This window comes from Scyliorhinus canicula, chromosome 7 (assembly GCF_902713615.1).
Source record: "Scyliorhinus canicula chromosome 7, sScyCan1.1, whole genome shotgun sequence".
Taxonomy (NCBI): Eukaryota; Metazoa; Chordata; class Chondrichthyes; order Carcharhiniformes; family Scyliorhinidae; genus Scyliorhinus; species Scyliorhinus canicula.
The window spans coordinates 434,988-454,544 of NC_052152.1; the positions used below are offsets into that span (position 1 = coordinate 434,988).

The 19,557-nt window shown below is 46.4% G+C and overlaps 1 protein-coding gene across 3 annotated transcripts in view; it reads left to right on the plus strand.

Moving 5' to 3' along the window:
• LOC119968581 (heat shock transcription factor 2 binding protein) overlaps positions 1-19,557 on the plus strand; it is a 156,456-nt gene that overhangs the window by 128,996 nt on the left and 7,903 nt on the right. For all 3 annotated transcript variants that reach the window (XM_038801207.1, XM_038801209.1, XM_038801208.1), the window contains exons 6-7: positions 3,504-3,621; positions 7,211-7,314. In XM_038801207.1, the coding sequence (XP_038657135.1) occupies positions 3,504-3,621; positions 7,211-7,314 (222 nt within the window). The remainder of the gene's footprint in view (positions 1-3,503; positions 3,622-7,210; positions 7,315-19,557) is intronic.

Consider the following 19,557-nt stretch of genomic DNA (forward strand, 5'->3'; position numbering starts at 1 on the left):
CTCCTACACCAGCTGTTTAGCCACGTGTTTAGCTGCTCTGTCTTCCTCACTGGCACGTGGCACTGGGAGTAATCCTGAGATTACAACCCTAAAGGTTCTGTCTTTTAACTTTCTGCCTAGCTCCCTGAACTCCTGCTGCAGGACCTCATGCCCCTTCCTGCCTATGTCATTAGTACCAATATGTACAACGATCTCTGACTGTTTGCCCTCCCCCTTCAGGATGCCCGCTACCCGTTCGGAGACATCTTGGACCCTGGCACCAGGGAGACAACATACCATCCTGGAGTCTCTTTCACGTCCACAGAAGCGCCTATCTATGCCCCTGACTATAGAGTCCCCTATGACTATTGCTCTTCTGCGCTTTGACCCTCCCTTCTGAACATCAGAGCCAGCCGTGGTGCCACTGCTCTGGCTGCTGCTGCTTTCCCCTGATAGGCTATTCCCCCCGACAGTATCCAAAGGGGTATACCTGTTCGAGAGGGGTACAACCACAGGGGATTCCTGCACTGACAGCCTGCCCCTTCTGGTGGTCACCCATTTCTCTGCCTGCGCCTTGGGTGTGACCACATTTATATAACTGCTATCTATGACGTTTTCCGCCACCTGCATGCTCCTAAGTGCATCCAACTGCTGCTCCAACTGAACCATGCGGTCTGTGAGGGGCTGCGGTTGGGTGCACCTTCTGCAGATAAAGCCATCCGGGATGCTGGATACCTCCCGGACCTGCCACATCTCACAGTCAGAGCACTGCACCCATCTAATTGACATTGCGTCAATGAATTAGTAAATTAAATTTAAAAGTTTAAAAAAAAGTTACTGTTGACTATATGTTTCCTGGCACTAGATTTCTACTATAAATGTGAAAGCTAAATACAGTACTCTCCGATCTCTGGCTTCAATACCCCTCTAAATTATAATTAAGTAATAAGTAATTATGTTTAATTAATTTAACAATGCTTAATTTTTAAATTTAGTGTAGCTTCCCAATCAGCCAATCTGGTCACAGCTTTACTATGATCTCACTTCATTTCCAGGTTCTCAGATGCTCTCTGGTTCTCTCCCTGCAGATTAAAAGTTACAGGCCAGAAGAAAGAGAGAGAACAAAACAGTAGAGAAAAAGCACCTTCTCCCACTCTGCACCGAATTACCTCACTATACCAAATTCCCACTCTGGATGTGTCTCACTCCGGCTGTGTCTCCTTCACTTGCGCAAAGCGATCTCGGAATACAGGTTCATAGCTCCTTTAAGGTGGATTCGCAGGTGGACAGGGTGGTTAAGAAGGCATTCAGCATGCTTGGTTTTATTGGTCAGAATATCGAATCCAGGAGTTGGGACGTCTTGTTGAAGTTGTACAAGACATTGGTAAGACCACACATGGAATACTGTGTTCAGTTCTGGTCACCCTGTTATAGGAAGGATATTGCTAAACTAGAAAGAGTGCAGAGGAGATTTACGAGGATGCTACCAGGACTTGATGGTCTGAGTTATAAGGAGAGGCTGGATAGGCTGGGACATTTTTCTGGAGTGTAGGAGGCTGAGGGGTGAGCTTAGAGAGGTCTATAAAATAATGAGGAGCATAGATAAGGTTGATAGTCAACATCTTTTCCCAAAGGTAGAGGAGTCTAGAACTAGAGAGCAGAGGTTTAAGGTGAGAGGGGAGCGATACAAAAGAGACCAGAGGGGATTTTTTTTTCACACAGAGGGTGGTGAGCATCTGGAACAGGCTGCCAGAGGCAGTGGTAGAGGCGGGTACAATTTTGTCCTTTTAAAAAGCAGTTAGACAGTTAAATGGGCAGGGTGGGTCTAGAGGGATATGGGCCAAATGCAGACTAGCTTAGTGATAGAAACTGGGCAGCCTGGACAAGCTGGGCCGAAGGGCCTGTTTCCATGCTGTAAACATCCATGAATCTATCAAACTTTAGCCATCGCCAGGATTCCCCCGGTCCAGGTAAATAGATGTCGCCCTACGCGCAACAGGACATCAGGGAGTGCCCTTTATTAACAGGAAGGGGTTTCACTCCCTGAATGTTGAGATCGTGTGCGGCCACCGCCTCCACATCGTGCACATATGTGGCCATTACCGTGTGCATCCATGACAGCTAAATCCTGGGACAAGTAGGCAGGTCAGAGCCTTTCATTCTTCGGTATTGCCTCGATGGACCGAAGGGCCTCCTCTGCACTGTAGTATTCTGTGACACTCTGAGATCGCCGGCATCTTCAAGAACCACCCCAAGATGACAGTTGGATCTTGCGGAACAAGGGATACCCGCTGAGGCCCTGGCTGATGACGTTGGTGCGGACGCCTGGGACCAAGGCGGAGACCCATTATAATGAGGCCCATGCTGCCACTCTTGCTGTCATTGAGCAGTGCCTTGAGGGGCATGAGCTGGATGAGGAGGGACATGCAGCCCTGTCTGTGGAGGAGGTGGACAGGAGAGGCTGGCGGACGAGCCCGGGCAGGGGCCGGAGGATGGAAAACTGGCAGCGGCAAGAGTCCGACATGTCCGGAGGACCAGGGAGGCCCTCATACTCAGCACATTCTCATAATATGAGGCTGTGTCCATCGGCACAACACCCATCCACCCAACGTTCAATCCCTTCCCCCAATCCCTCTTATCCCCTCTCCATTCCCCCCACCCCTGGTTTCCCTCCTTTATATCCCTCATTATTCAGGGTTCCCTATACTTGCCACCCTTATCTTCCGTCCTCACAGGACATGCCAGTCCTGAATTCAAAACTGACATTTAAAAGCCTCCCACATGCCGGATGTTGATTTTCCCTCGAACAGCCTCGCCCCGTCAACACTCTCCAGATCCTGCCTAATGCTGTTGTAAATAGCCTTCCTCCAGTCTAACACATTCACCTGAGGACCACTGTTAAAACTTACAAAATTATGATCACAGTTCCCAAAATGATCTCCTACTGAACCTTTGATCACCTGGCCGGGCTCATTCCCCAGTACCAGGTATAATATGGCCCCTTCCCGAGCTGGGCTATTTACATATTGTTTCAAGAAACCCTCCTGGACGCTCCTTGCAAATTCTGCTCCATCCATGCCTCTAGCAGTAAGTGTGTCCCAGTCAATATAGGGATGTACTGTATTATTTTCTTTTCCCAATTTTTGACAACACATCAATGCAGGAGGTCTGTAAATTCAGATTTCCTTTGCCTCTTGAACCAACTTCAGCTTCACTTTCCTACCATTGTTCTGATTTGGCACTAACAAAAATGGTTAGGTGCCTTTTCAGTTGCTCAAATCTTGTATTACTGCTGGATTTTCCTCTTCCCTACCCAACCTAAAAGCTATACCATTGCATGATTTCCCTCTCTTCATTCCTCCGCTCCCACAATATTAAAATGAGATTGACAGAAAGTTACAGTCGAATCACCAGCAGGTTAAAGTGCATTTTCATTGTACTTCAGATAGTGAGATTTTTACAGAAGAAATTCAAATCCTTCATCAACTGTGTGTTTATTTCTGCTACTTTTATGTTAATTACAGATGTGGCTGCTGTAGCCTGTGGTCGAGAGTTCTTGGTTAATTCTTCTCAAATTTTGTTGGAAACGCTGTTGCAGCTCTTAGCAGAAATGAAGGCAGGTCTATGCACCAAGCTTAAAGTGTGAGTGTTGGATCAACATCATCAGCCCTACCGTTTTCTAGAAATCCACTTTATCAGGAATTAACTCCTAAAACAACAAAAATAAATATATCCTTGAATGAGTTCCTTTAAGCCCCCTTCAAAAACAACTGAAGCAGAGCTGTGATTCCTAACTGACATGGAAAAGCTACAGATTGCCTAGGAATGATGAATGTTCTTGATGTCATAATTGAGTGACACCAAACCACAGGTTCTCCTCTCTGCCTCTGCATTGTGTAAAAGGTTCTACTTTAGAATGCATTTAAATTAATGACTTGTATTTGGGGATGCAGGTCACAATTTTGTCATTTACAGATGACATGAAGCTCTATGTATAGTAACCAGTGAGAAAAAAGTTTCAAGAGTATCTGCTTGAATATATCATCAAGGAAGAAATAGCGAGACACCTGGATAGAAATTGTCCCATTGGGCAGACGCAGCATGGGTTCATGAAAGGCATGTCATGTTTAACGTATTTACTGGAATTCTTTGAGGACACTACAAGAGCGGTGGACAATGGGGAACCGGTGGATGTGGTGTATCTAGATTTCCAGAAGGTATTCGACAAGGTGCCGCACAAAAGGCTGCTGCATAAGATAAAAGTGCACAACGTTAAGGGTATTATATTAGCATCGATAGAGGATTGGTTAACTAACAGAAAGCAAAGAGTGGGGATAAGTGGATGTTTTTCTGGTTGGCAATCAGTGGCTAACGGTGTGCCTCAGGAATCAGTGTTGGGACCGCAATTGTTTACAATTTACATGGATGATTTGGAGTTGGGGACCAAGTGCAATATGTCAAAGTTTGCATATGGCATTTAGGTGAGCACTAGAGCAAAGTGTGCAGAGGACACTGAAAGTCTGGAGAGGGATATAGATAGTTTAAGTGAGTGAGCAAGGGTCTGGCAGATGGAGTACAATGATTGTAAGTGTGAGGTCATCCATTTTGGTAGGAATAACAGCAAAATGGTCTATTATTTAAAAGGTAAAAAATTGCAGCATGCTGCTGTGCAGAGGGACCTGGATGTCCTTATGCTTGAATCACAAAAAGTTGGTTTGCAGGTCAGCAAGTAATTAAGAAGGGCAATGGAATTTTGTCCTTCATTGCGAGAGAGATGGAGTTTATAAACAGGGAGGTTATGTTGCAGCTGTATAGGGTGCTGGTGAGACCACACCTGGAGTACAGTGTGCAGTTTTGGTCTCCTTACTTGAGAAATGATGTGCTGGCACTGGGGGAAGTGCAGAGGAGATTCACAAGGTTGATTCCGGAGTTAAGAGGATTAGTTTATGAGGAGAGACTTAGTAGACTGGGACGATGCTCATTGGAATTTAAGAAATAAGGGGAGATCTTATAGAAACATATAAAATTATGATGGGAATAGATAAGATAGAAGCAGGGAGGTTGTTTCCACTGGTGGGTGAAAGCAGAACTAGGGGGCATAGCCTCAAAATAAGGGGAAGTAGATTTAGGACTGAGTTGAGGAAGAACCTCTTCACCCAAAGGGTCTTGAATCTGTGGAATTCCCTGCCCATTGAAGCAGGTGGGGCTACCTCGTTGAATGTTTTTAAGGCAAAGGTAGATAGATTTGTGAACAGTAAAGGAATTAAGGGTTACGGTGAGCGGGTGGATAAGTGGAGCTGAGTCCACAAAAAGATCAGCCATAATCTTATTGAATAACAGAGCAGGCTCGAGGGGCCAGCTGGCCGACTTCTGCTCCTAGTTCTGATGTTGTCCGTGTTAAGAGGACATAAACAGACTGATGGAATGAATGAACTTGGGAAATCCAATGGAGAAAAGTAAGATAATACATTTCGGCAGAAAAAGGGTCGGTAAGCTCAGATGACTAGACTGCTCATTTGTGATGTGGAGCGACAGCAATAGCTTGGGCTCAATTCCCGTACCAGCTGAGACTATTCCTGAAGGTTCCACCTTCTCAACTTTGCCATCGCCTGAGGTGTGGTTAAATCACCGGTCAATTCTCTCTCAAAAGGGAGAGAGCAGTCTATGGTCCTCTCGGACTGTGGCGACTTTCATTTTCATCCTGAGCTTTATTAATAGAGACAGTACAATGGTTATAATCAACATATGTTCAGCCTCAGATGGAATATTGGACTGGATTATCCCACAGGCTTCAGGACCAACCAGGATCTTGAGCCTGAAGTGTTCTCAATGGCATTATCTTCCTCGAGACAAGCTCCTAATAGGGTTCCTTCCTATTGAGGTGGGCTTGTGATGCTGCCTGCCCAATCTGAGGTCCACCTTGGCATCCCCACTGGGAGAGGTTGACGCTGCTGAGGAAATTTGGGGATCACAAGGGTGCCTCAGATGGAGATACCCTCGAATATATGAGCAATTTGGGAAGGGATGAATCACGGGGAGGATCATGCTTGTAAGGGATCAGATTGTTGCGAATGAGGGGGGTGTGGATCATAGGGAGTAGGGTGACGGGGAGCGAGGGAAAGGGTGGATAGAGAATGGGGAGGAGGGGGCACCGAGAGAGAGCACTGGCGAATCACAGTGAGGAAGGAGATGGGAGCAAAGTGACAGATCATGGGGAGATGCAGGTTTGTTTGGAGGGCTGGAGGAAAGTACTCCACCTCCTAACCTACAGGCAGTGCTAAAAAGGTCACAGGCGCAGCCATTTGAGACCCCCTTGAGCTGCCAGGCACTTGACCTGAGAAACACAGTTTGCAGGCCTTGAATCTAAATGGCTGTAAAAATTTGAGGAATGCAGCCTCATTAACATATTCGAATAACTGACCCATCTCACGTGAGCAGGTTAGTTGCATATTTTGAAACTTTTTAAAAATAAATTTAGAGTACCCAGTTCATTTTTTCCAATGAAGGGGCAATTTAGCGTGGCCAATCCACCTACCCTGCACATCTTTTTGGGTTGTGGGGGCGAAACCCATGCAAACACAGGGAGAATGCTCAAACTCCACACGGACAGTGACCCAGGGCCGGGATGGAAGCTGGGGCCGGCATTGTGAGGCAGCTGTGCTAACCACTGCGCCACCGTGCTGCCCTAGATTTCTCAAACTTTAACCATCCTCCCATTCTACGCCTCTCCCACCTATCACATAGATTTAAAATTGCTACCTGTGTCCAGTACTGGGTAACTAGTCCCTGACGTGCATTAGAGCTGTAGTCTGTACTTCACAGACCACAGCTCCTAAGCTATTTCCAGAGAGTCCGCTTTCTCAGACTGTATCTGGAGGGTTGACTGCAATACACATATGCGGTTTCTCGAATATTCCTCTTTTCAAGCACATATGCATCACTTTGGGAATCCATAACTCTAAAACCATGGTGGCTACCTTTTTCTCTGCCTCTACTCAGAACATGGCACGTCCCCACTCTTTGGAATCACAGCCATACTTCAGGAGGGAGCTTGTTGCCTCCTCCCCAGAAACCAAAACCATGTTGCTCAGCAGCCCTCTTGGCATTGGCTCAGTAACTCTATGATCTCCTTTTAGTTATCATTTCTACAACTATATACTTATAAAAAAGTGACATTGATTGATTTTGCAGATAATGGTTTAATGTTGAACAAAATGTCTTCTTTTTCCAGACTAATGTTAATGTGTTTGTACAATGTCAGCATTAACCTGAAAGGCCTTCAATATATCAGTGAGAGCCCAGGTTTCGTCCCTTTGTTATCCTGGCTTCTGGAAGGTAAGTCTTTTAAGAATTGGCAGCAAGCGTCATTTGTGTCATATCATTGCTTGAGCTTGATGATTTCCGATTTCTTTAATCTTGTCCTGAATTATAACCAGAGTGGACGGTGAGAGTTTGGGTATTGGGCAAGTAATCAACAAGTTGAAGTTTAGCTTTTTCAGATAATTTTACAAGAAACTGCAAATCAGTATGGTTTTATTAGGGGAAGATCTGTTCAACAAATTGGATTGAATTTTTTGAGGAGGTGACTATGTGTGGATGAGGGCAGTTGATGTAGTATACATGGACTTCCTAAAAGCTTTTTACAAGATCCCGCATGGGAGACTGGGTCAAGAAGGTAAGGATCCATGAGATCCAGGGAAATTTGCCAAATTGGATCCAAAATTGACTTAGTGGCAAGAGGCAGAGGGTGATGGTCAAAGGATGTTTTTATGACTGTGTCCAGAGGTGTTTTGTAGGGATTGGTGCTGGTTCCGTTGCTGTTTGTAGTGTAGGTTAATTATCTAAATGGGAGTATGGGTGGTATGATCAGTTAGTTCGCAGCTGACACAAATGTTTGTTAGATGGTAAATAGTGAGGAGGAAAGCCTTAGATTACAGGATGATATAGACAGGCTGGGCAGGTGGGCATGACAGTGGCAAATGGAATTTAACGCTGAAAATTGTGATGCATTTGGGAGGACTAACAAGGCAAGGGAGTACTCAATGATGCTAGGAAGTACAGAGGACCAGAGGGACCTTGGGGTGCATGTCCATTGGTCCCTGAAGGAATCAGGTAGATAATGTGGTTAAGAAGGCATATAGAATGCTTACCTTTATTAACTGAGGCATAGGATACAAGACTAGGGAGGTTATGATGGAGCTCAATAGGCCACAGATGGAGTATTGTGTGCAGCCCAGGTCGCCACACCATGGAAAGGATGTGATTGCACTCGAGAGGGCGCAGAGGAAATTCACCAGGATGATGCCTGGCCTGGAGCGTTTCAGCTATTAAGAGAGGCTGGTTAGCCTGGTGTTGTTGTCCTTCGAGCAGAGAAGGCTGAGGGAGGACCTTATTGAAGTGCACAATATTATCAGGGACATTGATAGGATGGATAGGTAGAAACCCTTCCCCTTAGTTGAGGGGTCAGTACCAGGGGGCATAGATTTAAGGTATTGAGCAGGAGGTTTAGAGAGGATTTGAGGAAAAACCTTTACACCAGAACATAGAACATTACAGCCAAGTACAGGCCCTTCGGCCCTCGATGTTGCGCCGACCTGTGAAACCCCTCTAAAGCCCATCTGCACTATTCCCTTATCGTTCATATGTCTATCCAATGACCATTTGAATGCGTTTAGTGTTGGCGAGTCCACTACTGTTGCAGGCAGGGCATTCCAAACCCTTACTACTCTCTGAGTAAAGAACCTACCTCTGACATCTGTCTTATATCTATCTCCCCTCAATTTAAAGCTATATCCCCTCGTGCTAGACATCACCATCTGAGGAAAAAGGCTCTCACTGTCCATCCTATCTAATCCTCTGATCATCTTGTATGCCTCAATTAAGTCACCTCTTAACCTTCTACTCTCTAACGAAAACAGCCTTAAGTCCTTCAGTTAAGTCCCTCAACCTTTCCTCATAAGATCTTCCCTCCATACCAGGCAACATCCTGGTAAATCTCCTCTGCACCCTTTCCAATGCTTCCACGTCCGTCCTATAATGCAGCGACCAGAACTGCACGCAATACTCCAAATGCGGCCGCACCAGAGTTTTGTACAACTGCAACATGACTTCATGGCTCCGAAACTCAATTCCTCTACCAATATAAGCTAACACACCATACGCCTTCTTAACAACCCTCTCAACCTGGGTGGCAACTTTCAGGGATCTATGTACATGGACACCGAGATCTCTCTGCTCATCCACACTACCAAGAATCTTACCATTAGCCCAGTACTCTGTCTTCCTGGTATTCCTTCCAAAATGAATCACCACACACTTTTCTGCATTAAACTCCATTTGCCACCTGTCATCCCAGCTCTGCAGCTTATCCATGTCCCTCCATAACTTGTAACATCCTTCTGCACTGTCCACAACTCCACCGACTTTAGTGTCATCTGCAAATTTACTCACCCATCCTTCTACGCCCTCCTCCAGGTCATTTATAAAAATGACAAACAGCAGTGGCCCCAAAACAGATACTTGTGGTACACCACTAGTAACTGGACTCCAATCTGAACATTTCCCATCAACCACCACCCTTTGTCTTCTCCCAGCTAGCCAATTTCTGATCCAAACTGCTAAATCACCCTGAATCCCATGCCTCCGTATTTTCGGCAATAGCCTACCATGGGGAACCTTATCAAACGCTTTACTGAAATCCATATACACCACATCAACTGCTTTACCCTCATCCACCTGTTTGGTCACCTTCTCAAAGAACTCAATAAGGTTTGTGAGGCACGACCTATCCTTCACAAAACCATGTTGACTATCTCTAATCAAATTATTCCTTTCCAGATGATTATACATCCTATCTCTTATAAACCTTTCCAAGACTTTTCCCCCAAGAGAAGTAAGGCTCACTGGTCTATAGTTACCAGGGTTATCTCTACTCCCCTTCTTGAACAAGGGGACAACATTTGTTATCCTCCAGTCTTCTGGTACTATTCCTGTAGACAAAGATGACTTAAAGATCAAAGCCAAAGGCTCAGCAATCTCCTTCCTAGCTTCCCAGAGAATCCTAGGATAAATCCCATCCGGCCCAGGGGACTTACCTATTTTAACACTTTCCAGAATCACTAACACCTCCTCCTTATGAACCTCAGGCCCTTCTAGTCCAGTAGCCTGTATCTCAGTATTCTCCTCGACAAAATTGTCTTTTTCCTGTGTGAATGCTGACGAAAAATATTAATTTAGCACCTCTCCTATCTCCTCGGACTCCATGCACAACTTCCCACTACTGTCCTTGACTGGCCCTACTCTTACCCTAGTCATTCTTTTATTCCTGACATATCTATAGAAAGCTTTAGGGTTATCCTTGATCCTACCTGCCAAAGACTTCTCACGCCCCCTCCTGGCTCTTCTTAGCTCTCTCTTTAGATCCTTCCTAGCTAACTTGTAACTCTCGAGCGCCCTAACTGAACCTTCACGTCTCATCTTTACATAAGCCTCCTTCTTCCTTTTGACAAGTGTTTCAACTGCTTTAGTAAACAACGGTTCCCTCGCTCGACCACTTCCTCCCTGCCTGACAGGTACATACTTATCAAGGACACGCAGTAGTTGTTCCTTGAACATGCTCCACATTTCTATTGTGCCCATCCCCTGCAGTTTTCCTCTCCATCCGATGCATCCTAAGTCTTGCCTCATCGCATCATAATTGCCTTTCCCCCAGATATAATTCTTGCCCTGCGATATATACCTATCCCTTTCCATCACTAAAGTAAACGTAATCAAATTGTGGTCACTATCACCAAAGTGCTCACCTACCTCCAAATCTAACACCTGTCCTGGTTCATTACCCAGTACCAAATCCAATACGGCCTCGCCTCTCGTTGGCCTATCTGCATACTGCGTCAGGAAACCCTCCTGCATACATTGGACAAAAACGGACCCATCTAAAGTACTCGAACTATAGTGTTTCCAGTCAATATTTGGAAAGTTAAAGTCCCCCATTACAACTAACCTGTTACTTTCGCTCCTCTCCAGAATCATCTTTGCAATCCTTTCCTCTACATCTTGGAACTTTCCGGAGACCTACAGAAAACCCCTAACAGGGTGACCTCTCCTTTCCTGTTTCTAACCTCAGCCCATACTACCTCAGTAGACGATCCTCATCAAAAGTCCTTTCTGCCACTGTAATACTGTCCTTGACGAACAATGCCATGCCTCCCCCTCTCTTACCACCTTCCCTGAGCTTACTGAAATATCTAAACCCCGGCACCTGCAACAACCATTCCTCTCCCTGCTCTATCCATGTCTCCGAAATGGCCACAACATCGAAGTCCCAGGTACCAACCCATGCCACAAGTTCACCCACCTTATTCCGGATGCTCCTGGCATTGAAGTAGATGCACTTTAAACCACCTTCCTTCCTGCCGGTACACTCCTGCAACATTGAAACCTTACTCATGACCTCACTACTCTCAGCTTCTTGTGTACTGGAGCTACAATTCAGGTTCCCAACCCCCTGCTGAACTAGTTTAAACCCTCCCGAAGAGCATTAGCAAATTTCCCCCCCAGGATATTAGAACATAGAACAGTACAGCACAGAACAGGCCCTTCGGCCCTCAATGTTGTGCCGAGCCATGATCACCCTACTCAAACCCACGTATCCACCCTATACCCGTAACCCAACAACCCCCCCTTAACCTTACTTTTATTAGGACACTACAGGCAATTTAGCATGGCCAATCCACCTAACCCGCACATCTTTGGACTGTGGGAGGAAACCGGAGCACCCGGAGGAAACCCACGCACACAGGGGGAGGACGTGCAGACTCCACACAGACAGTGACCCAGCCGGGAATCGAACCTGGGACCCTGGAGCTGTGAAGCATTTATGCTAACCACCATGCTACCCTGCTGCCCCAATATTAGTACCCCTCTGGTCCAGGTGTAGACCATCCCATTTGTAGAGGTCCCACCTACCCCAGAATGAGCCCCAATTATCCAGGAATCTGAAACCCTCCCTCCTGCACCATCCCTGTAGCCACATGTTCAACTGCTGTCTCTCCCTATTCCTCGTCTCGCTAGCACGTGGCACGGGTAACAACCCAGAGATAATAACTCTGTCCTAGATCTAAGTTTCCACCCTAGCTCCCTGAATTCCTGCCTTACATCCCTATCCCTTTTCCTACCTATGTTGTTGGTACCTATGTGGACCACGACTTGGGGCTGCTCCCCCTCCCCCTTAAGGATCCCAAAAACACGATCCGAGACATCGCGGACCCTGGCACCTGTGAGGCAACACACCAACCGCGAGTCTCTCTCGTTCCCACAGAATCTCGTATCTATCCCCCTAACTATGGAGTCTCCAATGACTAATGCTCTACTCCTCTCCCCCCTTCCCTTCTGAGCAACAGGGACAGACTGTGCCAGAGACCTGTACCCCATGGCTTACCCCTGGTAAGTCCCCCCCCCCCCCTCCCTCCAACAGTATCCAAAGCGGTATACTTGTTACTAAGGGGAACGACCACAGGGGATCCCTGTACTGACTGCTTCCTCCCAGCCCCTCTCACCATCACCCATCTATCTTTATTTTTCGGAGTAACTACCTCCCTGAAGCTTCTATCTATGACCCCCTCTGCCTCCCGAATGATCCGAAGTTCATCCAGCACCAGCTCCAGAGGGTGGTGGAAATCTGGAACTCGCTGCCTGAAAGGATGGCAGAGGCAGGAACACTCACAACATTTAAGAAGCATTTAGATGAGCAATTAAAATAGCATAGGGGCAACACGGTGGCGCAGTGTTAGCACTGCTGTCCCTGGCCATTGTCCATGTGGAATTTGCACATTCTCCCCGTGTCTGCGTAGGTCTCAGTCCCACAGCCCATTGATGTGTTGGAAAATGGGATTAGAATAGATAGGTGTTTAATGGTCGGCACAGACATGATGGTCGCGATTCTCTGGAAGAATTTCGAAGTTCATTTGTGGCTGGTTTTTCAGGGAGTCTGCATGCCCTGCCAACGGGTTCCCCACTGCTATTCAATGACACTTTGGGCGCGATTCTCCAGAAAAATTTCTAAATATGTTAGAGAGCAGGATTTGCTGCAAGCTTCCCAGTGCTCGGCCCAGCGAGGTCAGCAATGCAATTCAATCTTAATTGGTCCACTTAACGAGGCCTCCCGGACTTCTCGTTGCAAATCACGGTTCGCCAGCTGATTCACCGCGACCACGCTCGCCAGCCCCCTGCTAATAAGGTCGAGCAGCACTTAAGCTGCACTTGCTCAGCCAATCCCAATCAGCTCGCAACAATGGCGCTGAGGAGGCGAACCCCAAGATTCTGGGATGCTGACCTGGGGAGGCTGCTGGACGCGGTGGAGGCCAGGAGGATGTCCTGTTTACCCGAGGGTCCCGGAGGGTGGGCCACAAGGCAGTCAGTGTTACCTGGGATGAGGTACTGGGAACAGTCAGCTCGGGTAGTGTGACCAGGTGGACTGGCCTCCAGTGTCGGAGATTCACTGGACTCTGGGGTGGTCCCGGCGGATTGGAAATTAGCAAACCTGACACCACTGTTTAAAAAAGGAGATAGGCAGAAAGTGGGTAATAATAATAATCGCTTATTGCCACAAATAGGTTTCAAAAAAGTTACTGTGAAAAGCCCCTAGTCACCACATTCCGGCGCCTGTTCCTCGAGGCCGGTATGGGAATTGAACCCGCGCTGCTGGCTTTGTTCTGCATTACAAGCCAGCTGTTTAGTCCACTGTACTAAACCAGCCCCTTAATTATAGGCCAGTTAGCTTAACTTCAGTAATAGGGAAGATGCTGGTATCTATCATCAAGGAAGAAATAGCATGGCATCTGAATGGAAATTGTCCCATTGGACAGACGCAGCATGGGCTTATAAAGGGCAGGTCGTGCCTAACTAATTTAGTAGACTGTTTTGAGGACATTACCAGTGCGATAGATAACGGGGAACCAATGGATGTGGTATATCTGGATTTTCCGAAAGCTTTTGACAAGGTCCCACACAGGAGATTGCTGCGTAAGATAAAGATGCATGACATTAAGGGTAAAGTAGTAGCATGGATAGAGGATTGGTTAATTAATAGAGAGCAAAGTAGTGGTAGTGTGGCGACCCGAATTGAACACTATCGTGTGGCCCAATTAAGGTTCTCTAAAGCTGCAACATGACTTGCCAATTTTTATACTCAGTGCCCCGGCTGATGAAGGCAAGCATGCCGTATGCCCTCTTGACCAACTTCTCCACCTGCGTTGCCACTTTCAGTGCAGCACGGTAGCACAGTGGTTAGCACAGTTGCTTCACAGCTCTAGGTTCCATGGTTCCATTCCGGCTTGGGTCACTGTCTGTACAGAATCTGCACGTTCTCCCCGTGTCTTCGTGGGTTTCCTCCGGGTCCTTCGGTTTCCTCCCACAGTCCAAAAATATGCAGATTAGGTGGATTGGCCAAACTAAATTTCTCTTAGTATCCAGAAAGGTTGGGTGGGGTCACTGGGTTACGGGGATCGGGTGGAGGTGTGGGCTTAATTAGGGTGCTCTTTTCAAGAGCCGGTGCAGACTCGATGGGCCCAATGGCCTCCTTCTGCACTGTAAATTCTATGATCAACTATGATTGAGGGGGTTGGATTATGAGGAGAGGTTGAGTAGACTGGAACTATACTCATTGGAATTTAGAAGGGGGGGGGATCTTATTGAAACACATAAAATAATGATGGGAATAATTAGGATAGACGTGGGGAGGTTTCACCTGGCGGGTGAAAGCAGAATTAGGGGGCATAGCCTCAAAATAAGGGGAAGTAGATTTCGGGCTGAGCTCAGAAGGAACTTCTTCACCCAAAGGGTTGTGAATCTATGGAATTCCTGCCCATTGAAGCAGTTGAGGCTCCTTCATTGAATGTTTTCAAGATAAAGTTAGATAGTTTTTTGAAGAATAAAGGGTTATGGTGTTCGGGTGGGAAAGTGGAGCTGAGTCCACAAAAGATCAGCCATGATCTCATTGAATGGCGGAGCAGGCTCGAAGGGCCAGATGACCTACTCCTGCTACTAGTTCTTATGTTCTTAAGGGTTCTGCCATTTACTGTATATTTCCCACCTGTATTAGACCCTCCAAAATGCATTATCTCACATTTGTCTTAATTAAACTCTGGCATCTGCCATCCTCCACCCAAGTCTCCAACCGATCTATATCCTGCTGTATCCTCTGACAGTTCTCATCACTATCCGCAATTCCACCAACCTTTGTCATCCGTAAACATGTTAATTAGGCCAGCTACATTTGTTCCCCAAATCATTTGTATATATTACAAACAGTGAAGGTCCCATCATTGATCCCTGTGGAGCACCACTAGTCACAGCCCTCCATTAGGAAATGCACCCTTCCACTGCTACCCTATCTTCTATGGCCGAGTCAGTTCTGTAACCTTCTTGCCAGCTTTGTGATTTTACAACAATCGGACAGCTCTGATCCCGTGTGACTTTACCTTCTCTACCAGTCTGCCATGAGGAACCTTGTCGAAAGGCCTTACTGAAGTCCATGTAAACAACATCCACTGCCCTACCTTCATCAATCATCTTTGTCACTTCTTCAAAAAACTCGAACAAGTTAGTGAGACACAACCTCCTCTCTACAAAAGACTATTGATGACCACAACACAATCTTTGTGGAGACCAACTTCCACCTTCAGATTGAGGATACTCTCCATCATGTTGATGCCAAAACCAATGGATCAGAGCTAAGCTTTGAAGTCCTGCCATATTCAGTCATGAAACTAAACAACTAACTGAAGAAGGAGGCTCCAAAAGTATCCCATGTTCAATGATCGGAGAGCCCAGCACGTAAGTGCAAAAAGCCAGGCTGAAATATTGCAGTCATCTTCAGCCAAAAGTGCCGAATGGATGATAAGACCATAAGGCATAGGAGCAGAATTAGGCCACTCGGCCCATCGGTCTGCTCCGCCATTCAATCATGGCTGATATTTTCCCATCCCATTCTCCTGCCTTGTCCCCAAAACCCCTGATCCCCTTATTAATCAAGAACCTATCCATCTTGATCCATCGTAGCCTCTTCCCAGCATCATAAATGCTAGCCTTCCACGAATTTTATTCACTCCACATGATATCAAGAAACAATTGAAGGCACTGGATACTGCAAAGGCAATGGGCCCCAGCTGACAACATTTTGGCAGTAGTACTGAAGACTGCTCCATAACTGGCCACACCCCTAGCCAGTACAGCTACAACAGGTTTTTCCCTCATGCTATTCTCTCGCGAAATGAAAAAATGAAATGAAAATCACATTGTCACAAGTAGGCTTCAAATGAAGTTACTGCGAAAAGCCCCGAGTCACCACATTCCGGCGCCTGTTCGGGGAGGCTGGTATGGGAATTGAATCATGCTGTTGGCCTGCCTTGGTCTGCTTTAAAAGCCAATTATTTAGCCCTGTGCTAAACCAGCCCCGATTTGTTGCAGACCCTGTTTATGAGTACTCAGTCAGTGGTGGTGCTCCAAGCTACTTCCTGTGATGAACTCTGAAACCCCTGCAACCCAGAGCATATTAGAACATAGAACATAGAACGATACAGCGCAGTACAGGCCCTTCGGCCCTCGATGTTGCACCGACATGGAAAAAAAACTAAAGGCCATCTAACCTACACTATGCCCTTATCATCCATATGCTTATCCAATAAACTTTTAAATGCCCTCAATGTTGGCGAGTTCACTACTGTTGCAGGTAGGGCATTCCACGGCCTCACCACTCTTTGCGTAAAAAACCCACCTCTGACCTCTGTCCTATATCTATTACCCCTCAATTTAAGGCTATGTCCCCTCGTGCTAGCCACCTCCATCCGCGGGAGAAGGCTCTCGCTGTCCACCCTATCTAACCCTCTTATCATTTTGTATGCCTCTATTAAGTCACCTCTTAACCTTCTTCTCTCTAACGAAAACAACCTCAAGTCCATCAGCCTTTCCTCATAAGATTTTCCCTCCATACCAGGCAACATCCTGGTAAATCTCCTCTGCACCCGTTCCAAGGCTTCCACGTCCTTCCTATAATGAGGCGACCAGAACTGTACGCAATACTCCAAATGCGGCCGTACTAGAGTTTTGTACAACTGCAACATGACCTCATGGCTCCGGAACTCAATCCCTCTACCAATAAAGGCCAACACACCATAGGCCTTCTTCACAACCCTATCAACCTGGGTGGCAACTTTCAAGGATCTATGTACATGGACACCGAGATCCCTCTGCTCATCCACACTACCAAGAATTTTACCATTAGCCAAATATTCCACATTCCTGTTATTCTTTCCAAAGTGAATCACCTCACACTTCTCCACATTAAACTCCATTTGCCACCTCTCAGCCCAGCTCTGCAGCTTATCTATGTCACTCTGTAACCTGCAACATCCTTCCGCACTGTCTACAACTCCACCGACTTTAGTGTCGTCTGCAAATTTACTCACCCATCCTTCTGCGCCCTCCTCTAGGTCATTTATAAAAATGACAAACAGCAACGGCCCCAGAACAGATCCTTGTGGTACGCCACTCGTAACTGAACTCCATTCTGAACATTTCCCATCAACTACCACTCTCTGTCTTCTTTCAACTAGCCAATTTCTGATCCACATCTCTAAATCACCCTCAATCCCCAGCCTCCGTATTTTCTGCAATAGCCGACCGTGGGGAACCTTATCAAATGCTTTACTGAAATCCATATACACCACATCAACTGCTCTACCCTCGTCTACCTGTTCAGTCACCTTCTCAAAGAACTCGATAAGGTTTGTGAGGCATGACCTACCCTTCACAAAACCATGCTGACTATCCCTAATCATATTATTCCTATCTAGATGATTATAAATCGTATCTTTTATAATCCTCTCCAAGACCTTACCCACCACAGACGTTAGGCTCACCGGCCTATAGTTACCGGGGTTATCTCTACTCCCCTTCTTGAACAAAGGTACCACATTTGCTATCCTCCAGTCCTCTGGCACTATTCCTGTAGCCAATGATGACCTAAAAATCAAAGCCAAAGGCTCAGCAATCTCTTCCCTGGCTTCCCAGAGAATCCTAGGATAAATCCCATCCGGCCCCGGGGACTTATCTATTTTCACCTTGTCCAGAATTGCCAACACTTCTTCCCTACGCACCTCAATGCCATCTATTCTAATAGCCTGGGTCTCAGCATTCTCCTCCACAATATTATCTTTTTCTTGAGTGAATACTGACGAAAAGTATTCATTTAGTATCTCGCTTATCTCCTCAGCCTCCACACACAACTTCCCACCACTGTCCTTGACTGGCCCTACTCTTACCCTAGTCATTCTTTTATTCCTGACATACCTATAGAAAGCTTTTGGGTTTTCCTTGATCCTACCTGCCAAAGACTTCTCATGTCCCCTCCTTGCTCGTCTCAGCTCTCTCTTTAGATCCTTCCTCGCTTCCTTGTAACTATCAGACGCCCCAACTGAAACTTCATGCCTCATCTTCACATAGGCCTCCTTCTTCCTCTTAACAAGAGATTCCACTTCTTTGGTAAACCACGGTTCCCTCGCTCGACCCCTTCCTCCCTGCCTGACTGGTACGTACTTATCAAGAACATGCAATAGCTGTTCCTTGAACAAGCTCCACATATCCAGTGTGCCCAACCCTTGCAGCCTACTTCTCCAACCAACACATCCTAAGTCATGTCTAATGGCATCATAATTGCCCTTCCCCCAGCTATAACTCTTGCCCTGCGGGGTATACTTATCCCTTTCCATCACTAACGTAAAGGTCACCGAATTGTGGTCACTGTTTCCAAAGTGCTCACCTACCTCCAGATCTAACACCTGGCCTGGTTCATTACCCAAAACCAAATCCAATGTGGCCTCGCCTCTTGTTGGCCTGTCAACATATTGTGTCAGGAAACCCTCCTGCACACATTGTACAAAGAATGACCCATCTAATGTACTCGAACTATATCTTTTCCAGTCAATATTTGGAAAGTTAAAGTCTCCCATAACAACTACCCTGTTACTTTCGCTCTTTTCCAGAATCATCTTCGCCATCCTTTCCTCTACATCCCTAGAACTATTAGGTGGCCTATAGAAAACTCCCAACAGGGTGACCTCTCCTTTCCTGTTTCTAACCTCAGCCCATACTACCTCAGAAGAAGAGTCCCCATCTAGCATCCTTTCCGCCACCGTAATACTGTCCTTGACTAGCAGCGCCACACCTCCCCCTCTTTTGCCCCCTTCTCGGAGCTTACTAAAACACCTAAACCTCGGAACCTGCAACAACCATTCCTGTCCCTGCTCTATCCATGTCTCTGAAATGGCCACAACATCGAAGTCCCAGGTACCAACCCATGCTGCCAGTTCCCCTACCTTATTTCGTATACTCCTGGCATTGAAGTAGACACACTTCAAACCACCTACCTGAACACTGGCACCCTCTTGCGAAGTCAAATCTGTGCTCCTGACCTCTATACTCTCAATCTCCCGTACCCCAAAACTACAATCCAGGTTCCCATTTATTTTTAAAATCTTTTTATTGGCATTTCTCATATTTATTAAAAATTGTATATATACA